Source organism: Brassica napus, chromosome C3, assembly GCF_020379485.1.
Source record: "Brassica napus cultivar Da-Ae chromosome C3, Da-Ae, whole genome shotgun sequence".
NCBI lineage: Eukaryota > Viridiplantae > Streptophyta > Magnoliopsida > Brassicales > Brassicaceae > Brassica > Brassica napus.
The window spans coordinates 63,125,159-63,147,440 of NC_063446.1; the positions used below are offsets into that span (position 1 = coordinate 63,125,159).

A 22,282-nucleotide genomic window follows, 5' to 3' on the forward strand; every position below is an offset into this window, starting at 1 on the left:
TTGATAGTTTCATGAATTTTTCCTCTCTTAAATTTCTCCAATAGCATGGTGAGAGAATAGCTGCAGAGCCTCATTCTCATTTAAGCTCTGAACCTCATACACGTGATTGATTGACAATGGCGGAAAACTTGTTTATCTCTGGAGGTTATGATAATTAGGCTTCCCGGACCAAACCAATGAAACCCACCGAGAAAAGACTCGGCAACTAAAGGATTTTGCACATCATCAGAACAACAAGAGTTCTCTTCTTGCTTAATATATCCCCGGGGAAGCTAGGTCTTGTAATGCTACTGCATACGCGAGGCAATTCCATCAAAATGTTCCCAAAATGTTCCTCCAACAAACAGTGAAGTCCCTTCTCATTGAAAGCTTTGTCAAAGTGTTTGATGAAAAAAAAAGCTTCATAGCCTCCAGAGATCTGATCAAAAACTGCTTTAGCAAGTGTTGTCTTGCCTATGCCGGGCATACCCCAGATTCCTAAGCGACGGATACCCCATGGTTGTTTGCAAAGCAAGTGTTCTATCTCTAGGATCCTTAAGCTGATTCCTATTTGTTCCGCGGGAAGGAGTTTTTCATAGACATCTTTAACAATCTCTTCCACGAGTTCGCACTCACTGCATGCCTCTCTGTTTACATTAATTAAAAAAAAATATAACAACTCTGTTTAGTCCACAAAATACCAGAGTTATGCAATTTTGTTTGAGGTGTTAGATTTGATAGGTGGAAAGCATTTTGAAGAAGAAAGCTTTAAGTTCTTGTAAAAATGCAAGTGACAGTATCTAATAAATACCTAAAGGTAGCCTGTGAATCTTCAGCTCTTGGAGCGCCTAATCAATCTTCTCATCGATCTTGCTCTGCACCTCCACATTAGATGGACTGATGTCATAGAACACTGGAACCACCAGCTGGCCGCTTTTCCTCCTGCACTGAAGAACCCTCACGAGCTTATCCAGGCATGAGGGGGAGGACAAGTAGTTCTTCGATAAAACCACCACAGAAGCGCTAGCTCCCTCCATCACATTGCTATTTGCAGATGCATAAATGCACTTTCTGTGGAAATCCATGGAGAGGTGGCTAGCGAAGGAGTACTGTAATGTATTTGCGCAATAAATGTAGACCGCGGGTAGTCCTCCACTAGATGATCCTTGGGAAGCTCTTTCACTTGTATATATTTTTTCCTAAAGAAGGACCCAAAAACAAGTAAGTGTTTGTTTGATGGTTAGAAATCAAATGAATTTCAAAAGATACGATCCTACGTACATGCCTTTAAATCTTCGTTTGTGATGATATGCTCTTGCCTCTGTTTCCCAAGTTCCGAGTTAAACCGTGAAATAAACGCTTCCAGCCTCTGCTCTGATTCACAGTTGTCCATGTTCCCTTCATCTGAGTCTAGACTCGGTTCCATCTCAAGTAAGTCTAGACTCGGTTCGCAGTAGCTTTGGTATACATGGTGTTTCCAATTGGGAGGTGAAGAAGAAGCAGTTACACATCTGATTTTTTTGTAAACCATAAACAACAACGTAGCCAAAATCGTGAGGAAACTGATTGCAGCTACCCAGCTACAAATTAGAGAACGTGAAGAATCCATAGGAATTAGGGGAGGATGAATATCACAGAGCTTTGTGTGCCAGAGAGATTATCAAAGAGTTGACTCCATTGCCGGAGAAAATACTTTTATTTTTCGTCGGAATATTTGCCACCCCTTATTATATTAGTCCCTCCATTTTTAATTGTAAGCGGTTAAAAACACGAATATTTAGAAAATTATTATTTAAAACAATATATCAGTTTTGTGACAAAAAAATAATAATATATCATTTAACCAATTAATTCAACTAATTATTAAAAATCTAACATTATTTCATTGGTCACACAATATCCAATAAATAAAAAAATGCACTGAATTATGTAAACTAGTGAAACAAACTCTTTTTGCTAAAACTATTTACATTAAGAAAGGGAGGAAATATTTATTTATTTTTGTACAAAAGATACGACAACAATTACGAGATAATGTTTGATTGGATGGATGGATGAATAAGAGATTAAATAAGTCCAAAATATAAATACATAAACATTAATAATTAATTATATTAGATATTTTAATTAAAAATATATTTTGATAATTGATAAAAATTAAATATATATATATATATATATAAATTAAAATTAGAAAAATTTATAGATTTGGTTTGATTTAAAAGATTTAGATTAATTTAAATTGATTTGAACATTTTAATTGATTTAGAATTGTTTAAACAATCAAATTTTTAAAAGTTATTTTGGAGATAATTAATTTGTCACCTAAACACTGATTAAATCGATTTTTAAAACATTTGAATAGAAATAAATATGGATCTGATGACCATTTTTTTGTCACCACGGGAAAAAATGGATTTATAATGTGGCTTGCTAAAATTTATTTTGAATTTTAATTGAGTAAATATATTTGTTAAAATTTTGGTAAAACTTAAAAACTATGTTTTTTATTATAAAAATTGTCAAAAATATCATATTCATAGTAATTGACAAATTAATTAATTAGTAAATTTTTCATTAAAAATACCTTATCTAATAATTTGGACCTGTGAAAGAAAAAGAAAAAAGGTATCAAAATAAAATGTCCACACTCCACTCCAGTGGCTCCTGATCCGAGTTGTTGAGCAGTGACTGATCTTCTTCTCTCTTCCACACCTGCCTCTGCAAAAAAAAAAAAAACACTAAAAGTCTAAATATTCATGCTTGCAATTGTTGAGCTCTAATTTCCCAGCAACAGTCGTCAAAGGGAAACATTATATACATCTCTGTACTAATCCATCCATCCATCGATCATGGTGACGGTGGTCTCCTCTTTTTCCTCCGTCCAATCACCGCCGCAGAATCAAGTATTCTTAAACTTTCGAGGGAAACAGTTGCGATACGGCTTCGTCAGCCATCTGGAGAAGGCGTTGAGAAGAGATGGGATCAACGTCTTTATCGACAAAAACGAAACCAAAGGCAAAGATCTCAGCAATCGAGGATCGCGCTCGCCATCTTCTCGAGCATGTATACGGAATCAAAGTGGTGCTTGAACGAGCTGGAGAAGATCAAGGAGTGCGTTGACTTGTGGTCATCCCCATCTTCTACAAGGTGGACACAGACGATGTGAAAAATCTGAATGGAGTGTTCGGTGACAAGTTTTGGGAATTGGCTAAGACTTGCAAAGGTGAAAAGTTAGAAAAGTGGAGAGAAGCTTTACAGAATATTCCACAAAAACTAGGATTCACGTTAGGCGAAACGAGGTATGGTACCAAATCTTGAAATTGATAAGTGACGTTAACTTTGTGTTTCCTGATTGCTTCTTATAACTTTTTTACTTGCAGCGATGAAGGCGACTACATCAATCAAATTGTAGGGGAAGTCATAAAGGTGTTATCTTCTGATCCGGAAAGACATATCCCCATTGATAATCATCCTTGTTCTGGAGCAGAGAAAACGCCTGAAGCTGCACCTGACTTGCCCCCTCCTCTGTTTGGCATCGAAAATCGTCTCACTCAATTGGAAATGAAGTCAGATTTTGAGTGCGAGAGTACTGTTACGATTGGTGTTGTTGGTATGCCTGGAATTGGTAAGACCACATTGACAAAGATGCTGTATGAAAAGTGGCGAGGCGAGTTCCTACGCTGTGTTTTTCTTCACCATGTCCGTAAATTGTGGAAAGACTGCAAGATGAATCGGGACATTTTCATGAGAGAGTTGTTGAAGGATGATGACGTGAAACAACAAGTCTCTGACCTGTCACCTGAATCTTTGAAGGCTCTCCTGCTCAGTAAGAAGTCTCTTGTTGTTCTTGATAACGTGAGTGACAAGAGTCAGATAGAGACTCTTCTCGGCGAATGCGACTGGATTAAGAGAGGTAGCAGGATCTTTATCACGACTAGCGATAAGTCAGTGATCGAAGGGGTGGTTGATGACACATATGAGGTCCTGAGACTATCTGGCAGAGACAGCTTTCAGTACTTCAGCTATTTTGCGTTTAGTGGTAAGCTCTGTCCTCCGGAGGATAATTTTTTGAATCTCTCTAGATTGTTTGTGGACTATGCCAAAGGCAATCCATTAGCTCTCAAGATATTGGGTGTTGAGCTTAGTGAGAAAGACGAGACTCACTGGGAAGAGACACTTCGCGAGCTGGCACGAAGTCCCAATAAGACTATACAAAGTGTCTTGCATATAAGCTACAATGGACTCGGTCAGCTTCATAAAGATGTGTTTCTTGACGTAGCTTGTTTCTTTAGATCAGGGGATGAGAATTACGTGAGGTGTCTGGTGGAGTCATGTGACACTGATCTTCTTGATGCTGCGAGTGAGATAAAGGATCTTGCCAGTAAATTTTTGATAAACATTTCTGGCGGACGAGTGGAGATGCATGATTTACTGTATACATTTGGCAAGGAACTTGGTTCGAAAGGGTCACGGAGGCTGTGGAACCATAAAGGCGTTGTTGGTGCGCTGAAGAAAAGAACTGTAAGATAAAACCTTTGATATAGAGTGTAGCAAGATTCGATATTCTCCGACTTTTCAAGAAACTTCTACTTGCTAACCTATTTGTCTTGAACTATCTAAGCAGGGAGGGGCATTTTTCTTGACATGTCTGAACTGAAGGAGAAGCTTCCTTTGGACAGATGTACTTTCACTGAGATGCGTAATCTTAGGTACCTCAAATTCTATAGTTCTCGTTGTCATAGAGAATGCGAAGCTGACTGAAAACTAAACTTCCCTGAGGGACTTGATTTTCCGTTGGATGAAGTAAGATATCTCTTTTGGCTGAAATTCCCTTTGAAGAAACTTCCGAAAGACTTCAACCCCAGGAATCTTACCGACCTTAACCTGTCTTTCAGCGAGATTGAAGAGGTTTGGGAAGGTGTTAAGGTGTGTGTCTCTGTTCAAGTTCACATTATGGGTTTTATTAGCTTACTAGCTTGTTTTTTTATGACTGTTGATTACAGGATACACCGAAGTTAAAGTGGGTTGATCTTAGCCACTCAAGCAAGTTATGCAATCTGACAGGGTTGCTAAATGCTGAAAGCCTCCAGAGATTGAATCTCGAAGGGTGCATGAGTTTGGAGGAGTTGCCTCGTGAGATGAAACGTATGAAAAGTCTTGTTTTCCTCAACATGAGAGGATGCACGAGTCTCCGGGTTCTTCCGCATATGAATCTGATCTCTATGAAAACTCTCATCCTCACCAACTGCTCAAGCCTTCAGACATTCCAGATGGTTTCGACTAATCTAGAAAATTTACACTTAGATGGAACTGCCATTGGTCAACTTCCTACAAACATGTGGAAGCTCCAGAGACTGATTGTATTGAACTTGAAAGACTGCAAAATGTTGGTGGCCGTTCCAGAATGCCTGGGAAAGCTGAAAGCTCTGCAAGAACTGGTGCTTTCTGGTTGTTCAGAGCTCAAGACTTTTCCAATTCGCATTGAAAACATGAAATCCTTGCAGATTTTATTGCTTGATGGGACATCAATTACAGACATGCCCAAGATATTGCAGTTGAATAGCTCAAAAGTGGAAGACTTGCCTGAACTAAGACGTGGTATGGACGGCATATCCTCATTGCAGCGTCTATGCTTAAGCATGAATGATATGATCACCAACTTGCGAATCGACATCAGTGTACTATGTCATCTGAAACTGCTTGACCTGAAATTCTGCAAGAATCTCACTTCAATTCCACTGCTTCCACCAAATCTAGAAATCTTAGATGCACATGGCTGTGGCAAACTGAAGACACTGGCAATGCCGATGGCCATTCATAAGCATATGGAGAAGGTTCACTCTAAGTTCATTTTCACCAACTGCAAGAGTCTTGAACAAGCTGCAAAGAATAGCATCACAACGTATGCTCAAAAGAAAAGCCAGCTAGATGCGCTTAGATGTTATAAAGAGGTCTCATTCCTCACTTTTATTTATCTAATTGAATCTCTTTAACAGTTAATGATTTGTTTTGGTTTCTGTTTTACTTTTTTCAGGGACATGCTTCAGAAGCTTTATTCATTACTTCCTTTCCAGGGAGTGAAGTACCTTCATGGTTTGACCATCGCATGATTGGATCAACATTAAAGCTGAAGTTTCCACCACATTGGTGTGACAACAGACTTTCAACAATAGTTCTATGCGCTGTTGTTGCATTCCAAAATGAGATCAACAGTTTCTCAATAGAATGCACTTGTGAGTTCAAAAACGAACTTGGAACATGTACACGTTTCAGCAGCATTCTTGGTGGAGGTTGGATTGAACCACGCAAGATTGATTCAGACCATGTGTTTATCGGTTACACCAGTTGCTCCCACTTAACAAAACATGTAGAAGGTTCGCAAGGACATCAGAAATGTGTTCCTACCGAGGCGTCAATAAAATTCAAAGTGATAGATGGATCTGGTGAGATTATGAATTGTGGTTTAAGTTTGGTGTACGAGGAATCAAACCATGTCGTTATTGAAGGAGACAGTAATGGAACTTCTTCAGGAAGAGCTTTATCAGTTGTAGAGAGTACAATGAGCTCTGCTACTCGGCTTCTGTCCGTTGTTTTGAGGTATTTGTGGCTAGGTGTTGTGTTCTTTTCGGTTTTTGGGTTTGCTAGATTTTATTTTCACAAGATAAGTTGTATTTTTGGGGTCACCACTCAATGACTAGTTTCTGTTTTGTATATGTAACATAAAAATTATATTTTTGAAATTACTAAATTTTAATTTACAACCTATTTTAATTCACAACTATTTTAATTTTTACTAATATTATAAGGTAATTATTTAAATTAATAATAATTAATTTAAATTCATAAAATACAGATTCGTAAAGTTATATTTAAAAACATAAGTAATTATAAATTTATTTGATAAGACTAAAACAATCAAAATTTGATAAGATTTATTTGATAAAACTAAAACTTGTATATAAGTTAATGTTTACATACAAACAAGAAAGTTAGTTTTGTCTAGTAGTTAAAGATGTTTTTACTTGTTCTTTAGGGCTCGAGTTTGAACCCCAGAACTAACTATTAAAAAATTTACAGAATTTATTTGAAATGACATTGTTTTGTAAAATTAACGCTTGACTAACTCCTTCAACCTCAGTATTTTTATAAATAAAGTTGACATATCTGTCTTCTGCGTCCACGTCAGCAAGGAGTGTGGGGGGGGGGGGAGGGGGTTTGCGCCACGTGTAGGCTTACCAAAGTATTCCCGATTTTCTTAGCTTTCTGCCGGATCTATTATTCTTTTTATTTTACCGGGCTTTTATTTGATCTCCGAATTAGGCCCAAACCTCAAGCCCAAACTTTAGCACACAAACCCCACATGGGATAGGTTACCCTCTTCTGTCTTCCTCTTGCGCGGCGACCACGACGATGAAATTCCACGAAAGCTTAAATTGATTCCGATCTACATAACGTCTTCACCAACCATCTTTACTCTGCGTTACACATAGTTAATCCCTCATCCCACTTAAAGCATTCAATCGATCTCTTCGTATCCCACCGTAACCGGCTGAAGCTACATCTATAAATATCGCATCGGACCTTCCTGCGATGTTATTGAGGATGAGAAATTGGAGGGTTATCTTCTCATATGCTGTCAAGTAAGTTTAGGATTTCACCTTCGATGTGCTTCCCAACTATGATTGTTTGATTCTTTCTTCCCAACTATGATTGTTTGATTCTTTCTGTTCGATGTGATTCAGTTGCTGGCATTGATCACAGAGATACACAAGAACAACCTGCAAGGATTTGCAAACTCGAGAAAAATGAAGAAGCCATATGGGTAAGTAGAAATTCTGGAGTGTCTATATGATTCAAGGATCTTAGAGTCTCTTCATAAGGCCTGTTTAGTTTACTCAAACATTCCTCTATTCATACTAACAGTCTAATACTTCTTCACAGTGGAGTGCTGCATTTTGTCTTCGGAGAGGTCCAGAAAAAAAATGTTTGGAGGTATGTCTCTGCATCTAAAAACTAAAGGATCTATAGTTGACGGCTCTCTCACTCCGTAAGTGTCAATCTCTCTGATATTAATCAGACCCTTTTAGGTTTATCATCTTATTAAGATTCTCGATTTCTGTTTCAAGTCTATGTCTTCTTCTTTTCAAGGTTTTGTTCTGCCTCAAGGTGTTAATGGTGTAATTGAATTTGCTTAGTCTTCTGTTTTCATTTTGCTTCTAGAATCATCGTCTCTTCAAATCGTATGACCACACTGTTTTTAGCTCTTCATTGCTAGATTCATTAATTGTGATGTTAGTTTGTGTTTTCATATTCTGCAGTTTGGATATGTTGTCTCTGATCCTATACGGTTTCTTTAAGCTTCATGCTCTTATCCCTTTTGGTATGTATTAGGATTCTAATCTGGAATACAATGAGATACCTAGAAAGAGGAACCAATGGTTCTAAACCACCATGTATTGACACGACAAAAGAGCTTTCAAGATCAAGACATGGCTATTATGTCTTCATCAATTTTTTTAACCAAGTGAAAGTTCTTGAAGTCTCCATCGCCGAGCAGTAGATTTGAAAGCAGTTTCTCGAAATCGCAATCTCCAAGCAGGAGATTTAGTATAGCGGCTGCTGACTTGACAACAACTGATCAGAGACTAAGGTTCATCGAATAAGCTCTAAGAGGGGCGAAAGAGCTGTCAACAAAGTAATCTTAAACCACAAGGAACCGGTGGTTCCAATATTTCAAGAAATCGGCAATCAATTGATTTGGATAGCTTCATTTTTCTGTAAGGACTATGTTTTTTTTTTGTACACATAGGTTTTGTATTTCTTTGAGATGATGATCAACATTGACATACTTTTGGTTAAAGTATAAGATATCTTTATAAATTTGTATTTGAAATAGTTTGGGTGGAATGTACCTAATTAAATGAACTTATTACTGTCATGTCTTTTAATCATACTCGTGTAAAGAACAAAAACTGCAAAAAAAAAAATTTCTACTTATATGTACTAGGGTCGAGTTAAATTTTATTAATAACCACTTCAATCCTATAACAAATATTAAACATTATAATTTACACGATTCCTTTTTTACCTCCAGAGCTTCGATCAAATTGTTCAAAGATCGATCCATCAAGGCCTTTTTTATGATTTCTGGCTATCAAGTTGTATGCAACATCAGCTAGAGAAATATATGTCCTGTTCAACAAAGACTAGATTTTCCTGAACAAAGGCTCATCATCATGAACACCAAGATCCAAGTAAATGGTGCATATCTATTCTTCTTCCTAATAAAAGGCATTGATTTTTTCCAAGTGGTTTGTAGTGAACACGACAGTTCTTTATTGCTCAGAATCCGATCACATACCATCAATGAAGTTTAGAAAGACATAGAGCATAACTGAGCTTTCATCTCCAGCTTCTTCTTCATTCCTTTCCATCGAGTTTCAGTCCTTGATTCTGTTACAGGTGAAAACTGCAGAGAAGTATATATGCCCACAATCACAAAGTAGACTTACTTGATTTCGCTGATAGTAGTTTCCTCAACTCCAAATTGTTCTTTAGAGCACCCAGAAAATCATTTCACATCACCTATGCAGCTACAGCCACACAAACCAACAATCCGGTAAGCTTTTTCGTAGTGATAAAAACTAAGCTTCTTTGGTCATTAGCCAATATGATATTCTCATGTTGGTTCCTCTTATTTGTTGGCTTTGCACAATACATATGAGTAGTTAAGGTAAAAGAGAAAGAGAGAGTGCAGTAGAGTGATAGAGAGAGAGGCATGAGATTCTTTAAGAACACTGCTGAGACATACCCAGTGTCGACTATCCAAATCTAGTATTTGCTTAGAACACTGAAGGAGTCTATTACCAAAAGAGCATCTATCGGACACCATATCAATATTGTAGGGTACTTCTACTTGGTTCTTCATCTTCTAGCTTTCTAAATTCGTAATAACATTTTGGTAATGTGATGACTCTGAAAAGTTAAATACGAATTCCATATTTTGTGTTCTATATGTTTCATTGTCAAAAAATAGTGGTTATGTATATGCTGATAATTCCATATTTAATCATAATATATATATTTTATTATAAAATGAGTTTGAAAATATCTTTGGCATTCAATATCTAGATTATAATATTAATTCTCAACACTCAAATATGCTAATTTAGAAAAATAAATACTTAGTTCTTTCGTTACAAACACTACAAGAAAACACGCCGAATTCCGACGGAGGTTCCGACGGACATCAATGTCGTCGGACGTTTGTGACGGATTACCGACCAATTTCCGACGAAATTCAAAAATTTGAAGTCGTCGGAATTCCGTCGGCCATTTCCGACGGAATTCCGACGAAACAAGGGTCGTCGGAATTTTCCGACGACTTTTCGACGACATTCCGATAAAAAATGTAACCGTTGTAGTCGTCGGAAGTTCGTCGGTATATTCCGACGAATTTCCGACGACATTCCGATTAACAGTAAAGTCGTCGGAATTCCGTCGGAATTTTCCGACGAATTTTCGACGAACCATGTGACCGTTGCCGACAAATATATATGACCGTTGTATAGCCGTTTGAGATTGGACAATACCGACGGAATTCCGACGGACTGCTTTACATCCGTCGGAATTTCGTCGGAAATTCATCGGAGGGCCGTAAGCAATTTCCTATAAATACAACCCCTCCTCATTCAACTCATTCACACTTCATTCTCTCTTCATTCTCTTTAGTCATAACAATTCCGTGAAAATCATGTCTTCAGAAGTTTATAATCGTTCGTGGATGGATAAACCTCATTTGGATCCGAACACCAATTTGCTTACGGAAGAATACGTTCAAGGGATTGGAGAATTCATGAGGCTTGTTCAACAGCAACCGGATGCAAAAAGTGGTATGCTAAGATGTCCCTGCTCTTCTTGCAATAATAATAAGGTTATAAAAGAATTTGATGTTTGGACTCATTTGTATATGAAAGGGTTTTCACGTAATTATAAAGTTTGGTACCTTCATGGGGAAACTGGTTATGAATATGATAGTACTAGCGAACCTCAACCTGTTAGTGAACTAGAATATGATAGTACTAGCGAACCTCAACCCGTTAGAAGAATCTAGAACGGATATAGATTATGGTGTAGGTACTGAGCAGATTGTACATGATCATTATAGAGGGGAAGAACCAAATCTCGAATCTAGGAGATTTTTTGACATGTTGGATGCAGGAAAACAACCTTTGTATCAAAATTGTAGAGATGGTCATTCAGTCTTATCATCTGCAACTACATTAATGGGTATTAAGACAGACTATAATTTGGCTGAAGAATGTATGGATGCGATTACTGATTTTGTCAAAGGTATTCTACCTGAGGATAACCTTGCACCGGGTTCATATTACGAGGTTCAGAAACTTGTTGCCGGTCTTCAACTACCGTATGAAGTGATAGATGTATGTATTGACAACTGTATGAGCTACTGGAGAGCGGATGAGACACGGAATGTATGCAAATTTTGTGGAAAACCTCGTTATCAGGAGACGAGGGGAAGAGTTCCGATCCCATTCAAAAGAATGTGGTATTTGCCTTTGACGGAAAGATTGAAGAGGTTGTATCAGTGTGGGCGCACAGCAAAAGCAATGAGATGGCATGCAGAGCATTCCACAAATGGTGAGATTAGACATCCTTCAGATGCGAAGGCTTGGAAACATTTCCAGTCAACATATCCAGAATTTGCGGAAGAGAGAAGAAATGTTTATCTTGGATTATCTACTGATGGTTTCAGCCCATTTGGAAAGCATGGAAGACAGTATTCTCTATGGCCATTTATTGTGACACCTTACAACTTACGGCCGAGCTTGTGCATGCGACGAGAGTTTTTGTTTCTCTCAATTCTCGTCCCCGGGCCAGATCATCCTAAAAGATCACTAGATGTGTTTCTTCAACCACTGATATATGAGTTGCAACAACTATGGGCGCATGGTTTTGAGACATACGATGTTTCGTGCAAAGAAAACTTTCAGATGCGGGCAGTACTTATGTGGACAATAAGTGACTTTCCAGCATATGGTATGTTATCTGGATGGACAACACATGGGAGGCTATCATGTCCATATTGTCAAGATGACACAGATGCTTTCCAACTAAAGAACGGAAGGAAAACGTGTTGGTTTGACTGTCACAGACGATTTCTACCACCTGATCATCCATACCGCAGGAGTAAGACTTCGTTTACGAAGAACAAGCAGGTGTTTGATGGTCCACCTGAGGAAGTTAGTGGGAAAGATTTGTTGAAGCAGTTTAGGTATTTTGACGCAGAAATGACGCCATATGTAGGTGGACATGAAAACATTCGAGTCAATGCGGTTGGAGAGCTACATATTTGGCACAAAAAGAGTATTTTCTGGGATCTGCCATATTGGGAGAGTCATCTATTGCGGCATAATTTAGATGTCATGCATATTGAGAAGAACTTCTTCGATAATCTGATGAACACAGTCCTTAACATCCAAGGTAAAGGATATGCATTCACAAGGAAAGGTCATTCTAAGACAACATATGATGCTGGTGTTTCATCTTCTTCCGGTGACGATGTCTACTACGGCAACATAAAAGAAATATTGGAAATCCAATTTCCTGGAATGGTTGGATTGCGTTGTGTAGTATTCTATTGTGATTGGTATGACACCACCCCAGATAGAGGAGTGAAGATTGATGTGTTTGGTGTTACATCAGTTCATTCGCGGCGGAAACTTCAATTTTATGATCCCTTCATTCTTGGTTCGCAAGCTGATCAGGTATGTCAATCTATTCATAATTTTTTACCAATATAATTAATTAATGTTATATATTTTACTAATACTTGTATAATTGATATGTATAGGTGTGCTACATCAGTTACCCTCGGGTGACGTACAGAGACGATCCATGGGTTACTGTAACACAAATCAACCCAAGAGGACAAGTGGATAGAACTTCTGATGATGATGAACCATTGCAACCAGAGTCTACCAGCAACGCCCAGGCAGTTGAAGATATTGAAAATGTTCAACTCGTTGAGAATTTGACTGTGTTTGGACATGATGCTGTCGTACATTCGGAGCCAGAAGCCGAGGTTGGGGAGTTTGATGAAGATTCAGAAGATTCTGATTAGTTTTTTTTTTTTTTATTGGTCTGTCGGAAATCCCTCGCAATATACCGACGACATAGCGACGACATTGGGTTTCATTGAAATTTGGAAAGGTCGTCGGTAATTCGTCGGAATATACCGACGACATGTGTTTCTAAAAAAAATCAATCATAAAAATCTATAAATTTAGATGCCAAAACTATGAAAATAACACATAATAAGTGTTTAGTATAGTATTAGATCGCAACCGTTCAAATATAACAACTCATTAAAATATTTATGTATGCATATCATTGTTTTCATAACATCTCATCTTAACATTATATACTTATACAATCATATTCATATAAGCTTACACTACAAAAAATGTTGTTGTGTAAAATCGTGTTATAAAACATTTTTATTGTTAAATCTTTATGCAAATACTATATATATTATCAAAGATTTGGATTTTGCATTTAGAAACTTGAAATCAACACCCTAAACACTAAGTCGTCGGAATTCCGTCGGAATATACTGACAGACACATTCCGTCGGAATATACTGACGGACACATTCCGTCGGAATATACTGACGGACACATTCCGTCGGAAATTCAATTTGCCCGGGAGAACCAAACCGCTTGAAAATTTTCGCGAATCGGCATTTGGTATATTTTAATTATACCGACGGAATACCGACGAACCCGTGTCCGTCAGAATCTTCAGATATAATAACCCTCCTTCTTCCTTCTTCGTTATTTCCGCCTCTCTCTCTCTAAATTCCTCTCTCTACACCGGCGATTCCTCCCTCTACACCGGCGATTCCTCCCCCAAACCCTAAATCATGTAAGAATCATCCCAAACCTTCTTTAATCTCAATTGTTTAGGGTTTTGGAAGTTAGATCTCGGATTTTAGGTTGTTTGATTGATAGTTTAGGATATATAAGTTGGGATTGTTGTTTGGATTGTTGTTTTAGTTTTTTTTGGAACATTTTTTTATTTTTAAAAACGTTTTTTGATTTTTTAAAACGGTTTTTTGATTTTTAAAAACGTTTTTCAAGTTTCCAGTAATGAAATATATATAATAAAACGTTTTTAAAATTTTCTAAAAATAGTTAACAACAATTTTTCTATATTTTTAAATTTTTTATAATTTTGTATACATATATATATATATATAAATCATGTTTGATAAAAATTTTAAAATTTTTTATAATTTTTTATAAGTTTCCACTAATAAACTATGTATAATAAAACGTTTTTTAAAAAAAATTATAAATATTTAACAACATTTTTCTTCATTTATAAATTTTTTATAATTGTGTATACATATATATATATATGTATATATATATAAATCATGTATAATAAAAAATTTTAAATTTTTTTATTATTTTTTATAAGTTTCTAGTAATAAACTATGTATAATAAAAGGTTTAATAGTTTTTTTTTAAACGTTTATAAGACCTTTTGTAAATATATAAATGAAAACATTAAAAATAGAAATGATTTGAAAATATGTTTGATGTATTATTTTTTTTTTTAGGGCCGAGGATGAACTCCGCCCCACAGCCCGTCTTCGACGTAGTTCGGTGAGCAGTTCCCGTGCATCAGGATCGTCTCATAACTCGGTTCCCGCATATATTCCCGCTCCAGCTCCCGCTGCCCCTCGCGCTGCTGCTCAACAGGATCCGGGGGTCATGCCGGTTCATCTATTGGTTCAACAACCAGGTCGAGAGCATCTCCCGGTTCTCCAACCCAACCCACGACGAGGCCATAGCACTTGGTTAGTATTTTTTTTATTTGTACCGTTATGTTTTTTTCCTTTAATTAACTTGCTAACTTGTATTTTTTTTAAAGGTTCACCAAGTCGAAAAATGGCATTAGCCAGAGCATCAACCAGATGATGTACTCCATGCTCCGTTTTGGATATTCAAAGTGGAGTGTGATCCCTTCCGACGAACGAGAGTTGTGGTTTCGTCAGTTTGCGGTATAGTAACTCTTCATTTTTCTAAAGTTTTTACATTTTTTTAAATATATTTACTTATTAAATTGTGTTTGTTTTGTAGCAAGAGTTCAACTGGCACTCCGATCTTACGGAAACAGTCCGTAAGAAATTCAACGAAAAGGCCATGGACTCTTATACAAAGCAGATAAACGCGTGGAAGACAGTTTGGCAGAAGAACAAGAGGGCACGGTTCATCAACGGGACGGTGTGGGAGCAGTTGATAGCTCATTGGGAGAAGGAAGAAACTGCAGAGACGTCTTCTAGGAACTCCAAGAACCGGAAGAGCGATCGTGGCGGGAAAGGTATGTATGTGCACAACCTCGGCGCTTGCTCTATGTCTACTAAGGAGGATGAACTTGTAAGTTTTTTATTATTATTTATCTTTATATTTTTTAAATAAATATTTTATATATTCCTTGGCTATTAATGGCGGTTTTTTTAGATCGAAGCAAATGACGGTAATCCCGTTGATCGTCTCCAACTCATTAAGGTGGCTCACACTAACAAGACGACGGGTCAAATTCAGGACCTCGTGATCAAAGGTGTCGTTGATTTGGTGGAAGCTGAAATAGTATCTCAATCTCAGCCTCTCTCTGATGACGGCGACTCTACGGGAGCTTCAACCAACTTGTCTCTATTGCAAATAAATGAGATGGTTGAAAAGGTAATTTTTTTTATTAATATATTTTTTTTTATAATGTCGATTACTAACTTGTTCCTATTTACTAACTTTAAATATTTTTGTAGGCGGTTCCTAAAGGGAAAGGAGGCCGTTTAGTTGGGTATGGCCCGCCGTGCTTCTTCGTATCCGGCATCTTCTTCGCAAGCTCCGTATGCCGATCCCATGATTCTCGGGGAGCTACATGACAAAGATGAACGGATTGGGGCATTGGAGGAGCAGAACACCACTATCCTTTCGGAGAATGCCACTATCTGTTCGGAGAATGCCACTATCCTTGCTGAGTTGGCATCTCAGAAGAAGTTCAACACCGAGATAATGCAGAAGCTAGATCGTTTGATGTCTTCGAGTTCATCTTAGTTTTTTTCGGCTTTTTAAAACTTTCTGAATGTTTTTTTTTTCTATTTCGGTTTGTATGAATTTTAAACTTTCCGAATGTTTTTTTTCTATTTCGGTTTGTATGAATTTAAATTATATAATATTATTAGTTTTAAATTTCTGATTTTTTTAATTTATTAATATAAAAAAAAATATATAAAAATGCAAAATTAATTCGTTTTTAAAATTGGTATATTCCGACGAACTTTGGGCGTCATAATTTACCGACGGACAAATATCCGTCGGAATTTACCGACGAACCAATTTCCGTCGGAATATACCGACGAACAAATATCCGTCGGTATATTCCGACGACCAATGTCCGTCGGTATATTCCGACGAAACAACGTCCGTCGGAATACACCGAGGAATCCACTACGTCGGAATTGTCCGAGGAACGTTCTCCGTCGGTACATAGTTTTTCCGATGAACTCTGGTCTCGTGTGTCCGCATCGTAATATCGTCGGAAGTTCGTCAGAATGACGTTTCTCGGTATTCGTCAGAAAGTCGTCGGAAGTTCTGACGAAATTCCGACGAATTTTTTTTTTTCCCGACAAAACGATAACGACGGACAGGTTCGTCGGAAATTCGTCGGAAATTCGTCGGAATCGGTCTATTACGATGAATTTCTGACGATTTCGGCCATCAGAATCCCCCTGTTTTCTTGTAGTGAAATCTCTTATAACTACAGAAAAAGATAACGATACATGCATTGTAAGCTTCGGATATTACAACAATGGAACCTATCTATGCTCTCTTGACATATTTTATATTTCCGCTGCATTGATTAATGGCTTCGCACAGACAAAAGCTGTCCATTCAGCATTATTACAATTTATAAGACCATCTCCAATGTATTTCCCTATTTTTTCCTCTAAAATAGAGAAACTCTATAATAGAGATGAGTTTGTCTCCAATGTATTTCTTTATTTCTTCCTCTAAAAAAGAATATTTTTGATATATTCTTTTCTAATTTTACAAATAATACATTTTATTTGTGAAAGTTGAAAACCAACCCAATTTAGTGTAACATTCATAAAATTATGATATTATTTACACTGAATATTTTTATAGAAACTATTATGTAAATAAAAAGTATGATTATATATTTATATAAACAGTATATTTTCACTAAAAAATATTTATTTTGGTTATAATTGTTAAAGTAAAAAGTTAAAGGATCATTTTGTAAATAAAAAAGTATGCATCTATTATAGAGAAATGCTATTTCTTCCTCTAAATATAGAGGTGAAAATAGCAATGTCTATTTTAGAGGAAGAAATAGAGTAGGGTTGGAGTGGTTTTATCTCTAAATGCTATTATAGAGGCAAATATAGAGGTAGGTTGGAGATGCTCTAAGGGGGTTTCTTATGTTCCAATTTTCAGTTTCATTAGCATATTGTTTTTCTAATATGTTCCATTGCCAGAATTAGTTTCTTACCAAAAATAAAAGAAGAAAAATATATGAACAAAACTTCATTATACACGTTTAAATTCGCATTAGTCTCTAAAATAAAATTTCAAATGTCGTTTCTTCTATATAGTATCCACATGGTACTTAACAGTATATATATGTATGTTTTCTAAATAAAACATCAACTTTACTTCATGTTTAAATTTTAACTAAATTAACTATGTTACGACTATCAGCTTTTATCCTAGTTATATTAAATCAATTAGTCAAAACCACTTATTTTGTTTTACTTTGAACTAAGCAACTTCAAAACTAATGCACTACAGTCACTAACCACTATCAAATGGATCGAAAAAAATATCATTCTCTTCCAATATATTTTCATTTTCATATTTTTGAATACAATTTCTTTATTAAGACTATCAAATGAATTGTAAATTCATGTAAGAATCAAACATACAAACCCGGCGCGTAGCGCCGGAATACCACTAGTATATATATATTTAAGTACGATTTCGAATATTCATATAGTATTTTTAGATTTTTTATTTAATTCAGTATTATGAAGTTCGGAAAGGAAAAGATTAGGCCTGGAACTTTTATCCAAGATCCGGATTCGATTCGAGATTTGATCCGGATCCGATTTGAAAATCCGGATATCTGGAGAGGCCGAATCCGGATCCGGATAGTAAAATGTTAGATCCGTCAAAGCCGAATCCGGATCCGGATATCTTGATTTTTTAGTCCGGATATCCGGATCCGTAAATTTTATTAATAATTATTTCAAAAATAGTAATATCTATATATAAAAACTAATTTTATTTAATAAATTTTTATTTTTATAATACTATATATAAATTTTATGTAAATTTTGTAATATTATACATAGAAATAATTAAAAAAATTATTTATCTTTTTTATTTTAAAATTATTGCTAATATTTTATATATATTAATATTATTTTTTATTTATTTTAAGGATCCAAATCCGGATCCGGATATCAACCGGATATTATAATTTTTAGAAGGATATCCGACACCCGGATATCCGCGAACCCCGGATCCGGATAAAGATAGTAAAATTACGGATCTGCAGGGATCTGGATCTGGATATCTTAAAATTGCCCGGATATTCAATCCGTCCCAGTCCTAGAAAAGATAAGACGCATATAGCTCATGTTGACATAGATTTTTTTTTTCCGAGAAGATAGTAAAAGCTAAAATGTCAGTGGTGGATTCGACAACAGCAATCACTATGGTGTTTACAAGTAACATGAACCCGGTGGGTCTTGAATCTTTATATTATTATCTGATGAATAAGTGAATTATAAAAGAAGAGTAATATTAGCAATGTATGTTGATTTCAATTGATTTTTTTTTTTGGTACCAATGTAAATTTTCATTTTAATGACCAGATAGACTACTGCGGAATGAGGACAGATGTATTTGGTTTATCTTGGTTATCGGAGATTTTTGTTTTACTGTAACGACGTCGTTGGCGTAATGAGACAACAGAATGAGGACATACGTATTTGGTTTATATTGGTTAACGTGTTACGATTACTGTTTAGAGTAGTTCGGTTTCTTCGCAGTGGCTAATCCAAAAATAGGCCATGTTTATTGGAGGGTTCTTGAGGTTAGATTTTTAACGTAATATAAAAACCGTCTATTAATTTTAACTAAAAAAAATAAGAACCATCTCTTAAGACTTTTATTTAAGAATCGGTTCTTAGATTTTTTAGTTAAAAGTTAAGAAACATGTTCTTATATTCCCTTAAAAAATTCATTCTAAGAATTCTCAAACCTCACTCTAAGAATTCCCAAATCCAACCAACACCACAACGAAGTCTTCGTGTGAAGGAATTATGAAAATTGGAAATAGCGTAAACCAAAAGAGAAGTCATCCCTAAAAGAAAAAATTGTTTCGCAGGGTACGTTAGATCATACCCTTTTGGTGCCCCACGTTACCTACTATTTTTATTGTATGTTCTTTTTTTTTTGTCAAATATGAAATATTGTATGTTCTTTATTTCCATTTATTAACGTGTCTTATGTTGTTGACACAAATAAATTATATTATGTTACTTTAATTTAAATCCCGCATGTATTTACAATGAACTCCGACATACCCAGAGGCAGTTATCTATCTATATTATAATGCACAATGACGTAAATTAGTATAAGTGTAGATTGTTGGACCGTCTTTCGCGTGAAGCAATTTCTATAGCTTGGTCACTCTATGCTAGCTAGATAGATAAAATTCGAATGAAGTTTAATAATTGAAGAGCCTAGATACATCTACCCTAAAGTCGACTTCATCTCTTTTTTGCAGCTTTTTATTGTAGATTAAAAGGAAATAAAAAGTTGGTAGGTTCCGTATGGGAGATGCATGTGCATGAGATTAGTTAAACTAAATGCTTTGGATTAATACTTAGTTAAGAGTGGATAAAACCTATAGTATAAAAAGGAGAGAAAGAAGAGAGTATCGATGCATATCCACGAGAAGCAAATATAGGTCGATATTCGATATATTGAGAAGTTAAAATGAAGAGTGTAAGGGAGAGATCATCATCAAGATTAGTGTTCTTCTTGTTTGGTACTGCTTCTATTGTGTTGTTTCTTAGCTCAGACTATGTTAATGGGTTAAGAGACCTAAAGGAGAGAGATGGAAGTGAGAGTAGATCTATGAGTTCTACTGCGTCTTCAAGTGTTTTGGAAAACAACTTTTATACGAATGTTTCGACCGTTAGATTTGAACATGCATTGGTTCGTGAGAATGGTAATGTAAACAAGAGTGGAAACTGCAAACCCACGAGGTGGAGGCGGCAGCGGAGGAGGTGGAGGCGGCAGCGGAGGAGGTGAAGGCGGAAAAGAAAATCCCCACAAAAAGAAAAAAAGAAGTGGTGGTGGTGGCGGTGGAGGAGGAGGAGGAGGAGGAGGACGTGGAGGTGGTGGTGGAGGAGGTGGAGGTGGTGGGCAGTGGTGGAGGAGGAGGAGGAGGAGGAGGACGTGGTGAAGGAGGTGGTGGTGGAGGAGGAGGACGTGGAGGTGGTGGTGGTGGTGGTGGAGGAGGGGGAGGACGTGGCGGTGGTGGTGGAGGAGGAGGAGGACGTGGAGCTGGTGGTGGTGGTGGTGGTGGTGGAGGAGGAAGTGATGGGAAGGGCGGAGGATGGGGATTTGGATGGGGATGGGGAGGTGATGGACCCGGTCCAAACGGAGGTTATTGTTGGTATCCCGGCTGTGCTAAAAAGGTCAACGGGAAGTCATAACTAAATCAGACATACACTAAGGAGCTATGATATGTCTTTACATGCTTTGTCACAACTACATACACAATATTTCCACTGTTTAGCACCCTTTTTTTCCTCTGTTGTTGCACTTTTAAATGGCTTAAGAAAACACCGATTAATTTCCTTGTTAATTTTCGTTGTATCTCATGTACTTTGACAGAAAAAAACTATAAGAAAAATATTCCCATTTGTTTGTTCTCACTTCTTATGTCAATCGTTGGCTTTAGGTATTTGGTTTAATATTTTACATATAAATAAAATTGGAGTCACTTGGTATGCACACGAAAAGTATAGCTTGTGTGTTTCACGACTAAGCTATACTTTTTGTCTGTGACTCCAACTTTATTTATAGTCAATATAGTCTGATATTGAAAAAGTATTTGAAACACACAAGCTATACTTGTTTTTTGCATACCGAGTGACTCCAATCTATATTATTAAAAGAGAAGTAACCATTTTAAAATGTTCTTACTTCATTAATTAAACTCCTTATTTTTTTTTGCTTGTCTTTTTCAGTTGCATTTATGAAATATTTTAAAACGAATAAAACTGCCTAATTTATTACTTGTCTTTTCAGTTACACTAGGGTTAAACCCGCCCTACGGGCGGGAACACAAATATACAAATAATTTAAATATATTTAAAATTTTTAATTCATTTTTAGCTAAACGTTAACTTAATTTTTATATATTTATCACATCAAATTTGTCTATTTATTTTACAAATCATAAATTTAATTAAATGTTAAAATCATAAAATATTTTTTTTTTAAGTTTGTTATAATTGAGCTTATAAGGATATGTGACCTCAATTATTTTTAACAAAAAAACATCTTTTTTTTTAACAACAACAAAAAATATCATAAATATAATGTTAAATTTTCTAAGTTGCCCTTCACTTTTATACACAGTTACACACAAAAAGTATTATCGTAAACTAAGCTTGTCATAATCTACCTTTATTGTGGAAAATCATCATCTGTCGACTTACAAACCGTTTCTTTTCCTCCAAAACAAATTATTTTATCTTCTCTTATGTGTTTGTCTCTTGAAATTTTCCGACGAACAATAATGTTTATTTTGATTTTAATATACATAAAGATGTTTATTTATTATATATTGTATATTTACTTATTCTTATATACAATATAAGAAACAATAATGTTTACCTTATTCTCTAAATTAACACATCTCATTTAATTTTCGATGATCCTGGATTGATTTTGTTACAATGAAAACAATAATGTGGTAAAGAGCAAGCGAATATTATTAAAATTAGTTATATTTTTTGACCGAACTACGATTCATTAAAGTAAAAGCAAGTTTTCCCACCACAAATAAATGTCAAATTTAGAGATAAGAGAGTTGATTTTGCCACTGCATCAGCCTCTTCATTACATAATCTAGGGATATGATGGAAAGAGCAAGCTTT

At 36.0% G+C, this 22,282-nt stretch overlaps 2 protein-coding genes, 1 long non-coding RNA gene and 1 pseudogene across 3 annotated transcripts; 3 read left to right on the plus strand and 1 right to left on the minus strand.

The window, feature by feature from the left end:
* Positions 1-827: 827 nt before the first annotated feature.
* LOC125583233 (disease resistance protein TAO1-like) lies at positions 828-1,656 on the minus strand. The gene is made up of 2 exons (XM_048749868.1): positions 1,265-1,656; positions 828-1,178 (listed from the first exon to the last, which is right to left on the minus strand). Exons 1-2 carry the CDS (start codon positions 1,586-1,588, stop codon positions 828-830), a joined length of 675 nt encoding a protein of 224 aa, XP_048605825.1. The 5' UTR covers positions 1,589-1,656.
* Positions 1,657-2,648: 992 nt separating this feature from the next.
* LOC106361268 (disease resistance-like protein CSA1) lies at positions 2,649-6,755 on the plus strand. The gene is given in 7 exon segments (XM_048751333.1): positions 2,649-3,009; positions 3,012-3,101; positions 3,104-3,281; positions 3,363-4,504; positions 4,601-4,908; positions 4,986-5,933; positions 6,017-6,755. Coding segments are annotated over 7 exon segments (3,504 nt in total). The 5' UTR covers positions 2,649-2,831; the 3' UTR covers positions 6,677-6,755.
* A 463-nt stretch (positions 6,756-7,218) lies between these two features.
* Positions 7,219-8,869, plus strand: LOC111211770. Its single transcript, XR_007320875.1, has 3 exons — positions 7,219-7,804; positions 7,924-8,029; positions 8,374-8,869. It is a non-coding gene; the product is annotated as an uncharacterized LOC111211770 (long non-coding RNA).
* An 11,153-nt stretch (positions 8,870-20,022) lies between these two features.
* On the plus strand, positions 20,023-21,038 carry LOC106374568 (annotated as a pseudogene).
* Positions 21,039-22,282: the final 1,244 nt, after the last annotated feature.